General features: G+C 41.4%; 1 protein-coding gene across 2 annotated transcripts in view; it reads right to left on the bottom strand.

Moving 5' to 3' along the window:
* Positions 1 to 275: 275 nt before the first annotated feature.
* Positions 276 to 18,427, bottom strand: part of LOC108704027 (mRNA-decapping enzyme 1A) — a 40,916-nt gene continuing 22,764 nt past the window's right edge. The window contains exons 5-10 of one of the 2 annotated variants that reach the window (XM_041590981.1): positions 14,482 to 14,605; positions 11,468 to 11,575; positions 9,206 to 9,862; positions 4,637 to 4,702; positions 3,897 to 4,082; positions 276 to 2,833 (exon numbers count right to left, since the gene is read on the bottom strand). In XM_041590981.1, the coding sequence (XP_041446915.1) occupies positions 2,753 to 2,833; positions 3,897 to 4,082; positions 4,637 to 4,702; positions 9,206 to 9,862; positions 11,468 to 11,575; positions 14,482 to 14,605 (1,222 nt within the window). In that variant the 3' untranslated portion in view covers positions 276 to 2,752. The remainder of the gene's footprint in view (positions 2,834 to 3,896; positions 4,083 to 4,636; positions 4,703 to 9,205; positions 9,863 to 11,467; positions 11,576 to 14,481; positions 14,606 to 18,427) is intronic. The other variant, XM_018240391.2, reaches the window with a different exon arrangement.

Below are 18,427 nucleotides of genomic sequence, written 5' to 3'. Positions count from 1 at the left end.
TTTTAGATGGGGTCAGTGACCCCCTTTTGAAAGTTGGAAAGAGTCAGAAGAAGAAGGCAAAAAATTCAAAAAGTATTAGAAAATATGAAGGCCAGTTGAAAAGTTGCTTAGCATTAGCCATTGTATAACAAACTAAAAGTGAACTTAAAGCTGAAGCAGCCCTTTAAGGTGGTCAGAGTGAATGTGCATCTGGTACATGTTTGTTTGCCAGTGTCGGGGTGCAATGGGGTGTCTGGTAACATGGGCTCAAATGAAAGTCTGTAGGACAAACAGGATTCTGTAGATGCTGAAATATTTATTAATAGGAACTTTGTTAAAAAAAATATAGATTTGCAGTGTACACACACGTTTGGGGGCATTTAAAGCAAAATGTGCAAACATGATTATATTACAGTGAGTGGCGTAACTAGATATTACTGGGCCCCACAGCAAATTATTTTTCAGGCCCCCAAAATGTTTTGTGGTTGACTTGTTTCTCCAATATTTATTGAAATTTTATATGAATTAGGGCCTCATGGGGCCCCCTGCAGCCGCAGGGTCTGCTTCCTCTATAGTTACACCCCTGATTACAGTCACATAGAAACCCCCGCATCCATACTACTGGGGGCACTATACAGTATATATATATATATATATATATATATATATATATATATATATATATATATATATATATATAATACATATAATACATATAAATACCCCAGTCACGTGTAAATAGAGTAAAATTAAACACGGCGTTGTTAAAAGGTGGGATCGTATGGCTTCTCCATTCAGCCCCAATATCCCGATATACAAAGGGGCAGATTTATTAAGGTTCGAATTGAAAATTCTAATTTTCAAATTTGGATTTTTGGTGAAAACTCACAAAATAGTGTTGGGAATATTGAGATTTCTCATAGCTGGACTCTGGGAACAACAGTTGCCGAATTGTACAAGTCAATGTCCAGTGACCCATTTGAAGACGTTATTAGCCTTCCTGACATTTCCGTTTTTTTCTCGATTCGAGTTTAGTCAAATTCAATTTGAGTTTTTGGGTCGTTAATATTCGTTCGAGTTTTAGATATTCCATATCCCCAAGTAGGGATGCCCTGAATCCACTATTTTGGATTTGCCCGAATCCGAACCGAATCCTAATTTACATTTTTTACTTCCTTGTTTTGTGACAAAAAGTCATTTGGATCTGCCGGGCAGAAGGATTCGGCTCAATCCTGCTGAAAAACGCAGAATCCTGGATTTGGTGCAACCCTATAAACAAGATACTTTTCGAAATTTCAAGGTCATTCGAATAAAAAAAACCAAAAAACTAACATTCGAGCTTTGATAAATCTGCCCCAAAGTTTTGGGTACACAAAATAATCGCAGATTTGCACATCTCTTTTTCTTGATAAATGAATATTCACACACACATTCCTGTGACGGAGCAGCTCAACTTCAACACTCACCTTCTCAACTGAGGACACCGACAGCCTTGGCTTCAATAAACTGGCTTAAAAGATTATTGCTTTCAGGTCAGAGGCAGCCATTGTGTAGCAATCCTTTTCTACACAATAATAAAGGAATGTTGCAGTTGGTCTGCTTTTGTATGCTTGTATTTAAGTACCATATTTTGGCCTGAAAGCTCCTAGTTTGTACATTCCCCCCCCCCCTCCTTCCATATTAGATATTTAAAAAAATGGACAGACTCCCAAAGTCAGGACTATAATAAGTAGAATTAGTTGCTATCCCTCCTTCCCTTAGTTACACAAACAGCAGAGCGAGAGGAAGCCTCTGCCCAAGAACAAATGCAGATTTTCGGGGGATCTCTACTGAGCCAGAAATGCCAGAATCCTTCCATTTACTATCACTGAGCTGCTGTACATGGACCAAACTGCCAGAAAAAAAAAACCAGTTTCCTATGGAAACGGGTCCTGATCAGTTTTGGGTTTTAAAATTCTGCATTTCCAGAAGTTAAAATAAAACACATTTTGAGTGGTGACGAAGACAAAGCTTAAAACCAAATCTGAATGAATTAAAATCAAGTGGACAAAGTTTCCAAATCAGGTTTTTACCCAATAAATATGTTTTTCACATAAGGGTTTCGGCCCATGGCCCAAATTACTAATGTTTTAGGAAACAGGAGCGGGATGGCACTTGCGGCTCTTCGTTTTTCGAAGTTGCCTCACCAGGAAACTTCGGGCGACTTCAGAAAACGAAGAGCCGCAAGTGCCATCTCACTGGTGATTTTTAATTCTAGCCATCAGGAAGGTAGGGGAAAACAGTTCAGGGATATTGTTTCCCCGAAAAAGAGATTTTACACCGGGGTGACCAAAACCCCCCGAATCTGCCCGTGTGCCCTTACCCTAAATCTATTTTGCTTTTTCACTGCGATAAATAAAATTCTAAAAAACCACCTTTGCAATTGTGTCCCAATCGCTCGTCTTTCCCTACCGACATGAGCCGCACCATTACCAGGTCTCATCTGCCACTAACCAGGTAAAGATCTAGAGAGAAAACAAACTGGTGATTCTGCCCATTTATCAGCAAACAGAAGTATTTTTATATGAAGCGTCCAATTAATAAATCCCAGTCCCCAAATGAAGTCACAAAACCTTGATCAGGTGGAAGCAGTGCGGTCCAATCAGTTTGTATTCCCTGCAGTTGCAGCAGCTGATTGGATGAGGGATTGGAGGCGTAATATTTAAGGGCAACTTCAGTCAGTGTCTGTGCGTCTTGCAGGGCTTCATGGTTCATGAGGACTCTCGGTTCATCACTATAACTTGCCGTTATCCGCACTCTTTGCGTAAAGCTGTAAATAGACGTCGTGAAGTGAATTCAGAAAGCCGGAATCAGTCTAGGAGAGAAAATCAAGACAATGGAGGTCACAAGAGGAGAAGTCAGGCATGGAAAAGCCCAGAACATGGAATCTTTTATGTTACCAACTGGTGTATTTACAAAGCAGCCATTATTATGGGGGTATCACATGATTATACACAACTCAGGTTGCTGCTTCTTGTCTGACCGGAAACTGAGAAATAAAGCCTGTATAGAACCTCTGCCCAACGGCTACATCAGCCTCCCCAAATGCGCCTTTACCCAAAACTGCAAAGTAGGGTACTCAGAGTTCCCTGTATAACTCAGCCTGCAGCCTTGTGCCTTTATATGGTCACAGAACAACCCCTCAGTGACTTCTAATATCCTTATCATTTACAGTAGGGGGTACATTATCCCTTATAATACATGAGTGATACTCAGAGTTCCCTGTATAACTCAGCCTGCAGCCTTGTGCCTTTATATGGTCACAGAACAACCCCTCAGTGACTTCTAATATCCTTATCATTTACAGTAGGGGGTACATTATCCCTTATAATACATGAGTGATACTCAGAGTTCCCTGTATAACTCAGCCTGCAGCCTTGTGCCTTTATATGGTCACAGAACAACCCCTCAGTGACTTCTAATATCCTTATCATTTACAGTAGGGGGTACATTATCCCTTATAATACATGAGTGATACTCAGAGTTCCCTGCATAACTCAGCCTGCAGCCTTGTGCCTTTATATGGTCACAGAACAACCCCTCAGTGACTTCTAATATCCTTATCATTTACAGTAGGGGGTACATTATTCCTTATAATACATGAGTGATACTCAGAGTTCCCTGTATAACTCAGCCTGCAGCCTTGTGCCTTTATATGGTCACAGAACAACCCCTCAGTGACTTCTAATATCCTTATCATTTACAGTAGGGGGTACATTATCCCTTATAATACATGAGTGATACTCAGAGTTCCCTGTATAACTCAGCCTGCAGCCTTGTGCCTTTATATGGTCACAACCCCTCAGTGACTTCTAATAACCTTATTATTTACAGTAGGGGGTACAGTGAGGAACCTTGGGATGAGTGTGAGAGGTTACCTTTATGAAACGGATTAGAGTTTCTTGGAGCTGGGATCTTTGGAGGACAAACTTTGAAGAATCAGATAAGGCTGAGTCAATGGGAGACATTCTGGCAGTTTCTTCTCGGACTGACGGATGAAAGACACTGGGCGACATGAGGACTGAGGGGCCAACTGTGCTCATGGGAGTTACATATGGAGTTGCCTTTGGAAAAGCAGAATAATATGAGCAGCTACAGGTGTGGTTATGTTTGGATTTAGTCAATATACACGTAGGGCTCTGTTTGGTCCACCAAGTGGAAATCTATGTGCCCCCATCCTTTTTGTGTCCCAGTGGGCTTGGAGAAGCAGTGCTTCATGGGAAATGGTAAGTGTGTGCAATATTGTATTGTAATACACAGTAATATAATAAGTCAGGTTGAAAAAGGACACACGTCCATCAATTTCATCCTTTTAAGTCTAAATATAACCTGCCTGTCAGTTGATCCAGAGGAAGCAAAAGACCCTCAGAGGGGCAAATTGAGCCACAGGGAGCCACAAATGGAATGCAACACTTTTTAATGAACTCTACAAATAGTGAGGGAATAAATGTGCCCCACAATGCTTCCATGTCGGGGGCAGACATCATTATCGGGGGATAGTTACACACAACAGACACTGCGTTACGATTGGATTATCTCAAGGACAGGCCATTGCCAAACTCCAATGGAATATGGATATTGCTACTGCTAGAACATGGTACCAGCCGGACGCACTTACCGACACCACCTTGGTTAAGCACTTGGGCTGGGGAAGAATATCAGACTCTTTCTTGTCAACTACATTCTGTGGGGAGAAAGAAGAAAACTTGATTTATTGGCCAAAAATCAGCTCTATCAGCCCGAGTCACATGAAAGAAATCTATGGTTTTCGTTATTTCTCAAGCTAAAAAGGTAAATTCATATTATTACATCTCCCAGCATAATGGACTATTGCTAATCTGTAGAATCGAGAGGCGAGAATCTTGAAAGGAGTCTCTTGCTCACTGAGCAGGACCTAGCGGGGTCAGATAGTTTGGGGGGAACAGAACAGCAGCAGGATATTGAGGCAGTTAGCTGGGTGACAGTTAGAAAATCTAAGGTGGGCAAAAGGAAAATGGAGGCTGATCCGGAGATTATACATCACAACTAATTTGCCAGATTGTGTGAAGATGATGGGAGTATGAACTCCGGATTGGCAATTCTAGATGGGGCTGATCTCTCTAACAGCCGGGAGAGCAGTTTGGTGGTGGGGAGGAGAGTAGAGTCAGGCCTAAGCACATTGTGGTTGTAGGGGACTCAATTATTAGGAAAGTGGATAGGGTAATTTGTCGTCCGGATCGCTACAACCAACAGTTTGCCGTCTACCTGGTGCCAGGGTTCGGCATGTGGTTGATCGGATAGACAAATTATTGGGTGGGGCTGGGCACGACCCAGCTGTCTTAGTGCATATCGGTACTAATGACAAAATAAATGGGAGATGGAAGACCTTAAAGAATGATTTCAGGGATCTAGGCTCTAAGATCAAGGAAAGGTCTTCCAATGTCATCTTTTCTGAAATTTTGCCTGTGCCACGGGCAAGTTTAGGAAAACAGCGGGAGTTTAGGGAGCTAAATGCTTGGCTCAAGGGTGTAGGAAGGAAGGGTTTGGGTTCCTAGAGCACTGGGCTGATTTTTCCTTGGGGTACAACCTATATAGCCGTGACGGTTTGCACCTCAATGGAAGGGGGTCCGCGGTGCTAGGGGAAAGAATGGCTAAGAGGTTGGAGGAGTGTTTAAACTAGGCAAGGGGGGGGGGTGAGATAAAGAATTATGGGGGAGCTAGGGTAGACGGGGCAGTGGGGTTAGTAAGGGGTCATGGGGGAGGAGTGAGGGGGGCATATAGTTTACCAGCTAAGGAGGTCCCTCTGTTACAAGGAAAACAGAATAATACTAACTTAACGTATAATTCTCCACTAAGTAATGCACATTTCAAAAGTAAAAGTAGTAACCTCCGCTGTATGCTGCAAATGCACGGAGTTTGTCAGGTAAAATGGGAGACCTGGAATTAATTGCTCTAAACATTATGATATAATTGGTATCACTGAGACCTGGTGGGATGAATTATGTGGTTACACCCTTTTTAGGAGGGACAGAGGGATTAAATAGCGGGTGGAGGAGTGTGTTTGTATGTAAAGCCTGAATTAAAGCCATGCGCTACAGAAATAACAATAGCTGCCACTGGTGAGGGTGTAGAATCCCTCTGGGTAGAGATTTTGACTGGGCAAAAGGTAACAAAGAGAATTCTCATTGGTGTATGTTATAAAGCACCTGGTATAAGTGTCGAGTATGAAGCCCAGCTACTCTTGCACATACAAGCGGCTTCACAGCTGGGTCAAGTTGTTGCTATGGGTGACTTCAATTATCCAGACATTGACTGGGGTAATGGGGTTGTTAAGACAGAAAAAGCGAGTAGGTTTGTAAATATGCTGAATGACAACTTTTTATTTCAGCTCGTTCAAGAACCTACTTGGAATAACTCTCTTTTGGACCTTGTAATAACTAACAATACTGAACTCATCTCTAACATTTGTGTGGGTGAGGGGCATTTAGGGAATAGTGATCATAACATGGTCTCCTTTGAGATTCTGTTGCAGAAGCAATTCTATAAGGGACAAACTAAAACACGAAATTTCAGCCGTGCAAACTGTGACAGTATAAGGGCATCTCTGCAACATATTAAGTGGGAAATGCTTTTCACAGGGTTAAACACAGAAAAAAATGGGAAGTCTTTAAAATGCTGCTTAATAAATCTACTTGTCAGTATATTCCCCTTGTAAGCAAGGAACGTCGTTGCAAAGCAAAACCTTTTTGGTTCAATAGAAGTGTTGGTGTTGAGGTGGGTAAGAAAAGACCTGCTTTTAAGGCTTTCAAGTTAGCTGGGACAGCCGAATCATTTATAAGGTACAAAGAGGCCAATAAATCATGCAAAGAAGCTATAAGGCAAGCTAAAATTGATATAGAATTATTTTTTAAATATGTGAATATTAAAAAAATGAAGCAGGAAGGGGGGTCAGCTGGTTGATGAAAACAAAATAAAAGCGCAGATTCTGAACTCACATTTTTCATCTGTCTACACAAATGAGGAACCAGTAAGTGAAGGTTTCCTTCTTAACAGTCCCAATTCTAGTAATACAACTAATGATGCATGGTTCAAAAATTCAAAAGAGACTAGAACATGGTAAGATTAACAAAGGTCCGGGGCCAGATGGTATTCATCCCATGGTACTTAGCGAGCTTAGCTCTGTGATTGCCAAATCTCTTTTAATTTTTCAGGATTCATTGAGGTCTGGCATAGTGCCGAGAGACTGGCGAATTGCTAATGTGGTGCCTCTATTCAAAAAAGGATCCCGTTCTCAGCCTCAAAACTATAGGCCAGTTAGTCTGACGTCAGTGATAGGAAAGCTTTTTGAAGGGTTAATAAAGGATAAGATACTGGACTTCATAGCAAATCATAATACTATGAGTGTGTGCCAGCATGGTTTTATGCCTAATAGATCTTGCCAGACTAACTTAATTTCTTTTTATGAGAATGTAAGTAGAGACCTTGATTCTGGGATGGCAGTGGATGTAATTTTACTTTACAGCAAACTGGAAAATGAGGTTCAATGTTGATAAATGCAGGTTATGCACTTTGGCAAAAATAATATAAATGCAAGTTATACACTAAATGGCGATGTGTTGGGAGTTTCCTTAAATGAGAAGGATCTTGGGGTCTTTGTAGATAACAAGTTGTCTAATTCTGGGCAGTGTCATTCTGTGGCTACTAAAGCAAATAAAGTTCTTGTATAAAAAAGGGCATTAACTCAAGGGATGAAACATAATTGTGTCTCTTTATAGGTCCCTGGTGAGGCCTCATCTGGAGTATGGGGGCAGTTTTGGACTCCAGTCCTTAAGAGGGATATAAATGAGCTGGAGAGAGTGCAGAGACTAAGTGCAACTAAACTGGTTAGAGGGAGGGAAGAGTTAAATTATGAGGGGAGACTGACAAGGTTGGGGTTGTTTTCTCTGGAAAAAAGGCGCTTGCGAGGGGACATGATTAGACTTTACAAGTACATTAGAGGACATTATAGACAAATAGCAGGGGACCTTTTTACCCATAAAGAGAATCACGTACCAGAGGCCTCCCCTTCAGACTAGAGGAAAAGAAGTTTCATTTAAAGGAACAGAGTAGGGGGTTCATCACAGTGAGGACAGTGAGGTTGGGGAATGCACTGCCGGGTGATGATTCAGTTAATGACTATAAGAGGGACTTGGATGATTTCTTGGACAGACATAATACAAAGGCTATTGTGATACTAAACTCTATAGTTAGTATAGATATGGGGATATATCATTTATGTGACAGTAGGGAGGGGTGTGTGTATGGGGCTGGGTTTTCTTTTAAATGGGGTTGAACTTGATGGACTTTGTCTTTTTTCAACCCAATTTAACTGTAACTATTTAACTATGATCACTATATATACGGGGGATATGATCACTATATATAAATATATAAGGGGATATGATCACTATATATAACTATATAAGGGGGATATGATCACTATATATAACTATATAAGGGGGATATGATCACTATATATAACTATATAAGGGGGATATGATCACTATATATAACTATATAAGGGGGATATGATCACTATATATAACTATATAAGGGGATATGATCACTATATATAACTATATAAGGGGATATGATCACTATATATAACTATATAAGGGGATATGATCACTATATATAACTATATAAGGGGATATGATCACTATATATAAATATATAAGGGGGATATGATCACTATATATAAATATATAAGGGGGATATGATCACTAAATATATATATATATATATATATATATATATATATATATATATATATAAGGGGGGCATGATCACTATATATAAAGGGATATGATCACTATATATAAAGGGGATATGATCACTATATATAAGGGGGATATGATCACTATATATAAATATATAAGGGGGATATGATCACTAACTATATATATATATATATATATATATATATATATATATATATATATATATATATATATATATATTATATATGTGGGGGGTATGATCACTATATATAAATATATAAGAGGGATATGATCACTATAAATATATAAGGGGGATATGACCACTATATATATATATATATATATATATATAAATATATAAGGGGGATATGCTCACTACATAGAAATATATAAGGGGGGACAGTAAAGAAAGAGACAATAAAATGAAGAGTTGTAATTCCATGGCTTACCTGTTGAGGTGCTATAACTAGGCTGGTGCTTGGAACAGGCTTCATTATACCTCCTTTAAAGCTCTCGGGGGTAGCAAGCTGGCCCAGTACAGAAGAGAACTTGGGTGCTATGGAGGCCTTGCCCAAGGGCTGTGTTTGGAGCTGGTCTGTGTGTGGAATCAGCTTGAGCTTGTGGAGAAGATCAGCACCAGAATGGGAAGAGTTTCCAACACTACTGGAGCTGACAGTTGGGAGAAGGAGATGCCGGTCGAGGGGTGAGACTTGCCCAGGGGCAGACGGAAGGGCATTTATCAGACTGGGGGGGTTACAGGAACAGAGTGGGAGAGAGGAACTTAGGGCTTCTGGGGCAGATGTGATACCGAGACTGGGACTTAAACACATTAAGTTTGCCACTGTCTGTGATGCCTGGGGTGGGACTGTGCCGTGGGCAAACACTGCGGGTGCCATACAAGCAGGGTGGCTAAAGTCACTGGCAACTGCATTGAAAGTAGCACAACCTGCCTTCACTACCACTGGCTTTGGCTGCTCGTGGGGGGCCGGTGCATAAAACTGATGCCTTCTGTCTCTCGTCTCCAAGCTGGGGAAGCAACTGGCCGGCTGCTCTTTTGGTAACGAGGTTCCAAACAATTCTTCAACTGTCAGATGTTTGTGCCCAGCCTGAAATCACAGGTTATTAGAAGTATCACTAGGGGGCAGTGTTACATTACAGCATTGTGAAGAAGAGCAATGTAGTTGGGATCCAAACATACAACATTGTGCCATGAGAACGTAGTACAACCTAGAGCTGGGTACCAGACATGAGTGTTATAGTTTTACTGCCCCATACACGTGGCTCAGGATGGACCTACTGATCTAATGACGGCAATACATAGTGATAGAACACAGACAATTAAATAACGAGTTCAGCCGCAGGATGTGAAGCCATCTCTGCAGCCCTATAATTAAACTGCTTCTGCTAATTCCCTACATGTCAACTAAAAACACTGTTTAACCCTTTGTTGGCCTGCAAAACCAAAACCATGGTTCCCAATGGGCAGATCAGGAATGTAAGGAAACACAGCCAATCCTTCAGGCATTAAAGCAACACTTATATGAAACTCCCATTCAGGCTGCTCCGCTGGGGGTCATGGCCATAGAATTAGGAGATAGGAATTCAATCACATGCACCTGCGTAGGGACTTTATACTTCAAGCTATTCTACTACATTTCCTCTTTATTTGAAAATACTGCTGGCTCAGCACAACGTTTCAGACTTGCCCAGACTCCATTGTTCCATATAACTATACCAGTGTAGGTATTCCTTATAGGGATGCACGGAATCCAAGATTCGGCCGAATCCTTCTGCCTGATGAACCAAATCCTAATTTGAATATGCAAATTAGGGACGGGGAGGGAAATCACGTGCCTGTCACAAAACAAGGAAGTAAAAAATGTTTTCCCCCTTCCCATCCCTAAATTTGGTTCAGCCGAAAAAGGATTCGGGGGTTCGGCAAACTTAAAGGGGAACTATTGCGAAAATAAAAATTTAAGATAAGCTTCATCATACTGAAATAAGAAACTTTCTAAATACAATCAATTAAAGGGGTGGATCACCTTCAAACAATTAGTTGTCTTCAGATAAATCACCAGAAATAACGACTTTTTGCAATGACTTTCTATTTTCTATGTGTGACGGTTTTTCTAATTTTGAAGTGTTAAGTGTAGTTTCTAACCTTCTGAAGCAGCTCTGGGAGAGGGGGTCGCCGACCCTGTAAACTGTTCTAAATTGATACATTTAGTTGAAACATTTCTTCTTATCTTTGTCCCTGCTGAGCAGAATCCCTGGGTTTCATTACAGGCAGCTGTTAGACTTGATACAATAGTTACTGATACTCCAGAGATGAGAAATGGATCAACTCAATGTTGTAAAATTGCAATAGTTTAGAGTCTGCACCTGAATTACTGACTCAAACACCAGAGATACAAACATTTAAATTGAAAAAAGTGTATTCTGTAATAATTAAGTTTATCTTCACTATTAGTATGATACATGTACAGGGTGTTTAAAGTAATCTATCAGCACCCCATCCTGCTGAAATTTCAAATATTGCCATTAGGAGAAAGGGTGGGGGAATTTATATTTAGCTTGTCCTTTAAATTGAGCTCAGGTGATTTACTGTGTAATAAAGGGGCATTAGAAAGGCTGAAAGGCAGTTGCTGGTGGGAATGCTCTGCAGGTGGGAATACTCTGCAGGAAGGAATGGCACCAGGGCAGATATTTACCTTTTCTTGTGTAGAGGCAGAGTTTTCAGATGTCTCTAAACTATCAGCCTTTTTATAGTTTGACTTGTCGGAATAAGATCCATTTCCACTGTCATTCAGCCCCTGGCCCTGAACAGCAGAAACATAAAGGTTAAGTGAAACATTTACTGGTGCCAAACTTGATAAATCCTCACTCTGTTACTGAACCTTAAGCCCTGGCACTAACTCGCAGTGAGCAAAATACCACAGTACCTAGATTGTAAGTCCTGCTTTATGGCAGCTGAGATTCTAGCTATCTGTATAACAGAACATTCTGTCCCAGTGGCTGCACAGATCCTATCTGATCCCCATTGTAAGCAGCAATCCTGTCCTGCTTTATGGCAGCTGAGATTCTAGCTATCTGTATAAGAGAACATTCTGTCCCAGTAGCTGCACAGATCCTATCTGATCCCCATTGTAAGCAGCAGTCCTGTCCTGCTTTATGGCAGCTGAGATTCTAGCTATCTGTATAACAGAACATTCTGTCCCAGTGGCTGCACAGATTCTATCAGATCCCCATTGTAAGCAGCAGTCCTGTCCTGCTTTATGGCAGCTGAGATTCTAGCTATCTGTATAACAGAACATTCTGTCCCAGTGGCTGCACAGATTCTATCTGATCCCCATTGTAAGCAGCAGTCCTGTCCTGCTTTATGGCAGCTGAGATTCTAGCTATCTGTATAACAGAACATTCTGTCCCAGTGGCTGCACAGATTCTATCAGATCCCCATTGTAAGCAGCAGTCCTGTCCTGCTTTATGGCAGCTGAGATTCTAGCTATCTGTATAACAGAACATTCTGTCCCGGTGGCTGCACAGATTCTATCAGATCCCCACTGCACTAATAAAACATTACAAGAGCGTTTGCAATAGAGAATAAAATAAAAAGCAGAAAGAAAAGAGAGAGAAGCCCGAGAGCACTGCATAACAAGCTGACAATTTTGAGAAGAGAGAGAGTCGTAAGGAGGGATTTGTCAGTAATAAGATAATGCAGCTGATGATATAAATCAGATAGTACAGGGCAGTTTGGGGATGAGGACACTATAATAAATGAATGTATTCCCCACAGGTAGACAGGCAGTGAGGCTAAACCCTCCCCAGGGATTAAACAGTATTTGGAAGTCTGTAGATTATGTCAGTCAGTTGCTAATAAATCTCCCAGTTACTTATTGGCTACAACACAGTGACACGGTGCCAAACCTTGTGTGGGCAGCTCAACAGGATTATTTCATGATCCATCTGGAACGTGGTATCTAAATAAGCCTTTCCCTATTTCCGGCCTTGCTTTTCCTTATTACGTGTGTGTGTGTGTGTGCACTTTCACTGGCCCTGCAAGGACTCCTGAGCATTCATTCCTTCTGCATCACCGTCCTACGGGATGAGCTGGAGACATTAAAGGGGACATTTACCACATAACTTTTATTGCAAATTATTTTAGTGCAAATACCTTGGTTGCATTTCACCCTCTCTTTATTCTTGTTTTAAAGGGGATGCAAGATCTGTAGGTTTTTAAAGGGGTTGTTCACCTTCCAAACACTTTTTTCAGTTCAATTGTTTTCATATTGTTCACCAGAAATAATTACTTTTTTTCCCAATCACTTTCCGCTTTTTACGGTTTTTCCAAAATGTAAGTTTAACGTTGAAAGTTTAAAGTAATTCAGGTGCAGACTCTAGGGGGCCCATTCATTAAGTTTGAGTGAAGGAATAGAAGAAAAAAAAACTTCAAATTTCGAAGTTTTTTTTTGGCTACTTCGACCATCGACGACGACTTCGAATTGAACCATTCGAGCTAAAAATCGTTCGACTATTCGACCATTCGCTAGTCGAAGTACTATCTCTTTAAGGAAAAACTTTGACCCCCTAGTTCACCACCTAAAAGCTACCAAACTCAATGTTAGCCTATGGGGAAGGTCCCCATAGGCTTGGCTACGTTTTTTTGGTCGAAGGATATTCCTTCGATCGTTGGATTAAAATCCTTCGAATCGTTAGATTCTAAGAATTTAATCATTCGATCGAACAATTATTCCTTCAATCAATGTATTTGCGCAAAATCCTTTGACTTCGATATTCGAAGTCAAAGGATTTTCATTCCCCAGTCGAATAGAGGGTTAATTAACCCTCGATATTCGACTATTGATGCATCTGCCCCTAAGGGTCAGGGCACACAGTCAGATTCTGGGAGATTAGTCGCCTCTTCTTCAAGGCAACTAATCTCCCTGAACTGCCTCCCATGTGGGTAAAATGTAAATAACCGGCTGTATTGCACTCGGTGCGATTTGTTTTCCAAAGTCGTCTGAAGTTTTCCTCGTGAGGCAATTCTGGGCGATTTATGATTTACATTTTAGCTGGCGAGAAGGCAGTTTGGGGAGATTAGTCGCCCCTAAGAAGAGGAGCTTTGTCGCCGGGCAACTAATCTCCCCGAATCTGATTGTGTGCCCTGACCCTAAACGGTTAAAATTTTACAACAATTAGTTGATCCATTTCTCAGCAGCATCTCTGGAGTATTGGCAACTATTGTATCAATTCTAACAGCTGCCTTTAATGAAACCCAGAGATTCTGCTCAGTAGGGACAAAGATAAGAAATGTATCAACCAAATGTTTCAATTTAGATCAGTTTAGAGGGTCGGCGACCCCCCCTCCCAGAGCTGCTTCAGAAGGTGAAAAATGACACTTTACACTTCAATATTAGAAAAACAGTTGCACATAGAAAATAGAAAGTAATTTGGAAAAGTCATTATTTCTGATGAACTGGCTGAAAGCAACTGAAGTGAAAAAAGTGTGTGAAGGTGAACAACCCCTTTAAGGTATTATTTATTGTGTTTAGAATAAGAGGGAGAGCGCTGGAGAGCAAATACAGGCAGAAGTCTAATGCAGGAGGGTTTGCTACATTAATTCAGTATCTCGCCTAAAGAGCCATTCATAAGACGAGATGTAAACGGGAGTTCGGTGGTGGGAGTATGAGGAGGTAGAGAAAGATTTACATCATCTCCAATAATCTACCTGTTCATATTCATTCTTGGCCTTGCTCAGCATCTCCAGAATGTCTATGGGTTGGTCTGTGCAGCCATTCACAGCGCTTGGGCTTTTCCGGGTCTTTGCTCTTTCCAATTCCTGCTGGACCACTCTAGGAGCAAACACACAAGTGGTAAATGGAATGTAGCAGATTAATACAAGTATGAAACCCTGGGGCAGAAGATGTTTTAAGGTGGGCATACAGGGGCAGATAAAGCTGCCGATATCAGTCATTTGGACCAATTTGACATCTTATCTGCCCGTGTATGGGGGCTTCCGACAGGTCTTCCTAATTGATATCTGGCCACGATATCGATCAGGAAGGTTTGATTTTTACCCGACCGACCCGTCGGGAGGCCCTTGGTGTATCGTAATTCGATCGTTCGGCCATACTGCCGAACGTTCAAATTACCCCCGATATAGCCCTGCCGTTAGTGGCATATCGGGGAAAGATCCGCTTGTTTGGCAATGTCGCCAAATGAGCGGATCTTTGAGTCTGGCCAGATTTAGTTTGGTTTGGTTATCCATGTTATTCAAACTGCTACCAGATTGTTATAGGTCAGTCACAATTTAAATGCCAAACTGGGGAGAGAAAAGACATAGGGGCAAATTCACTAAGCAGCGAAAATGCGCTAGCGACGGCTTTGCCACGCTTCGCCGCATTTTGCCAGTGCGCCGCTAATTCACTAAAATCCGAAGTTGCGCTCAGGGAGGCGAACGGTTGCGAAGTTGCGCTAGCGTTAATTCGTCAAGCAAAGCGAAGTTACGCTAGCGATGCCTAATTTGCATACGGCGCCAAGTTAAAGTACAATGGACGTATATGTAGCAACAATACATTACACTACACAAGCCTGGGAAACCTTCATAAATTAGAGTTGTTATTTTGCACTATACATGTGCCCATTGTATAGTTTATGTGCCATATTTTAGGAAATGTAGGGGGGAAGGAGAGTAACCCCAAAAAAAATTTATGATCTTTTTCAGCCTATCACCCTTAAAAAAGGAAAAAAGACGCCAGCGTTTTTTGGGACTTAGAAAAAATTTAAACTATTTTTGAAGCAATCCCTATCTACTCTATTGCACATCGCCTGGTCTGAGGTGGCGAACGCAAGTCTGGCACAAGAAGTAACGTTCAGTAAAATGCGCAAGTTAGTGAATTATCATAGTTACGTCCCTTCGCCATAGAGCAACTTCGCCTGGTGTAAGGGTGTGAAGTAACGCTAGAGTAGGTCCACTTCGTGAGCGAATTTACGCCAGTGCCCTTTAGTAAATTGGCGAAGTAACGAAATGACGTCACGCTGGCGAATTTGCGCTAGTGTTAGCCACTTCGCACTTTAGTGAATTTGCCCCGAAGTAACGAGCAGAGTTAAAATGACAAGTTTTTAGTTTTTATTTATTTTTATCACATAATAAAGTTTGTTTCCATTATGCATTTCAATATAGAAAATAAATGAAGCATATAAGTTCTCATTAACTGTTCAAAAATATATAGTAACAATTTAAAACTTTCAGCTCAATATTAAGTTTGGGCCGTATGAAAGATTTTGTGGGTGTATAGCCAACAATCTGTTTATTTGATCCAGCCTCTTGTTCCTGTTGCCAGGTATCAAGGTATTGGGGTGACGCCATGACAAGTGGGCGTTCTCTTGAAAGTTTCTTCATCATACCATGTCGTAGAGTCCTGCAGCGGGTCCGGTAACCCGCAAAAAAAGCGTCACCTTGTGGAATGAGGGGAGGATTTTCAGGTGCGGGTATAACTGCAGGTCTCTGGGTCTCATCTAAATTTCTTATCTTATGTAATATTGTCTATATTTTACTCCTTTTAAAGTTTCACAAAACTTGTTTCTGTCCCCACCAAATTTTGGTGAGATCACTTCCTGTTTGCAGCACCATCACTTCCTGTTTGATGGTGGTCGGCGGGTTCGGGTGTTAGAAATTGGTTCCGCACAGAACTCCATGTCGTTTGGTACAAACTGTAAGGTATTTAATATTTTGTGGAAATGATCTTCTGTATGTTGTCCAGGTGTTAAAGAATTTTGTTGTGTTTTGTTCTTTCCTGGCAATTGCTTCCAACCAATCCATATGAAATAGGTGGTGTATTTTTTGTTTAATACTATAGATGGAAGTTCAGGAGTTAACCATTGTTGTAGTATCGTTTTTCAGGCTTTTAATAAAGTCAGTCTAAGTCAGAATGTTACCCCTTAAGGCTTCCTTCTCCCCAGGTGCCATAATGGAATCAGTTTGATTATTCCCTTTATATCCATTCTTTTTGGAAATACCCAATTGTTCCACATGGGAGGAGACACCCCCCCAGGACAAACACCGCCCCACAAATGTAAAGATGTGCATTTTCATGGAAATCCCAAGCGTCGGTCATTCACAGAACATTTCTCAAGCTCAAAGCCGCTCGTCATTTCTCAGCCGCCGCTCCGACTACAATATCCCCAAATGACCCACTCGTCCTGCACCCGCTGCGCCTCGTAAATCTCTACAAAAATATCTGGAAATTGTGCTGCTGAGAAAGGCTCATATTCATATTTCTTTATAATCCTCTTTGTAAAAAAGCCTCAGTAATCAACAAACAAGCTTTTCTGCACAGAGAGGCCATGGAGTCGGCCGTCACATCTCAGCTCAGGGCAATGCCAGGAGGTGCCGTCCAAAGCTTCTCTCCCAGTGCCAATCACTCAACACACACACTTGCTGCAGGTCACAGACTTTCTTCTGCGAGTTTCCCTCTAAACAACATTGTGATCTTTGGGACAACAGCAAAGTTCTTTTCAGGCAATTTCACATTCTCGGCTAAAAATAAACTCACAGATTAGTATGTGCCGACCCATGGGAGTTTGGCTGCATACGGGTAAATAATCAACTCATGTTCAAGGCAAACCAACATCAACCTGCATACTGCCAGTCTAAAGGGGAACTCCACCCAAAATACTCATATCCATTCATTCCTCATTCTCACTGGGTTTATAGTTCTGTGTAACTGTCATTGTGTTTGTCCCTTTCTCTTCTCTGCACTGCTGCTTCTGACTCCTGATACAACTTCCCAATATCCATTCATTCCTCATTCTCACTGGGTTTATAGTTCTGTGTAACTGTCATTGTGTCTGTCCCTTTCTCTGCACTGCTGCTTCTGACTCCTGATACAACTTCCCAATATCCATTCATTCCTCATTCTCACTGGGTTTATAGTTCTGTGTAACTGTCATTGTGTCTGTCCCTTTCTCTTCTCTGCACTGCTGCTTCTGACTCCTGATACAACTTCCCAATATCCATTCATTCCTCATTCTCACTGGGTTTATAGTTCTGTGTAACTGTCATTGTGTCTGTCCCTTTCTCTTCTCTGCACTGCTGCCTCTGACTCCTGATACAACTTCCCAATATCCATTAATTCCTCATTCTCACTGGGTTTATAGTTCTGTGTAACTGTCATTGTGTCTGTCCCTTTCTCTTCTCTGCACTGCTGCCTCTGACTCCTGATACAACTTCCCAATATCCATTAATTCCTCATTCTCACTGGGTTTATAGTTCTGTGTAACTGTCATTGTGTCTGTCCCTTTCTCTGCACTGCTGCTTCTGACTCCTGATACAACTTCCCAATTTCCATTCATTCCTCATTCTCACTGGGTTTATTTTCTGTGTAACTGTCATTGTGTCTGTCCCTTTCTCTTCTCTGCACTGCTGCTTCTGACTCCTGATACAACTTCCCAATATCCATTAATTCCTCATTCTCACTGGGTTTATAGTTCTGTGTAACTGTCATTGTGTCTGTCCCTTTCTCTGCACTGCTGCCTCTGACTCCTGATACAACTTCCCAATATCCATTCCTTCCTCATTCTCACTGGGTTTATAGTTCTGTGTAACTGTCATTGTGTCTGTCCCTTTCTCTGCACTGCTGCTTCTGACTCCTGATACAACTTCCCAATATCCA

Source organism: Xenopus laevis, chromosome 4L (assembly GCF_017654675.1).
Source record: "Xenopus laevis strain J_2021 chromosome 4L, Xenopus_laevis_v10.1, whole genome shotgun sequence".
NCBI classification, from domain to species: domain Eukaryota; kingdom Metazoa; phylum Chordata; class Amphibia; order Anura; family Pipidae; genus Xenopus; species Xenopus laevis.
Note: the sequence above shows the minus strand (reverse complement) of the source record. Positions and strands in the feature narration are given on the sequence as shown.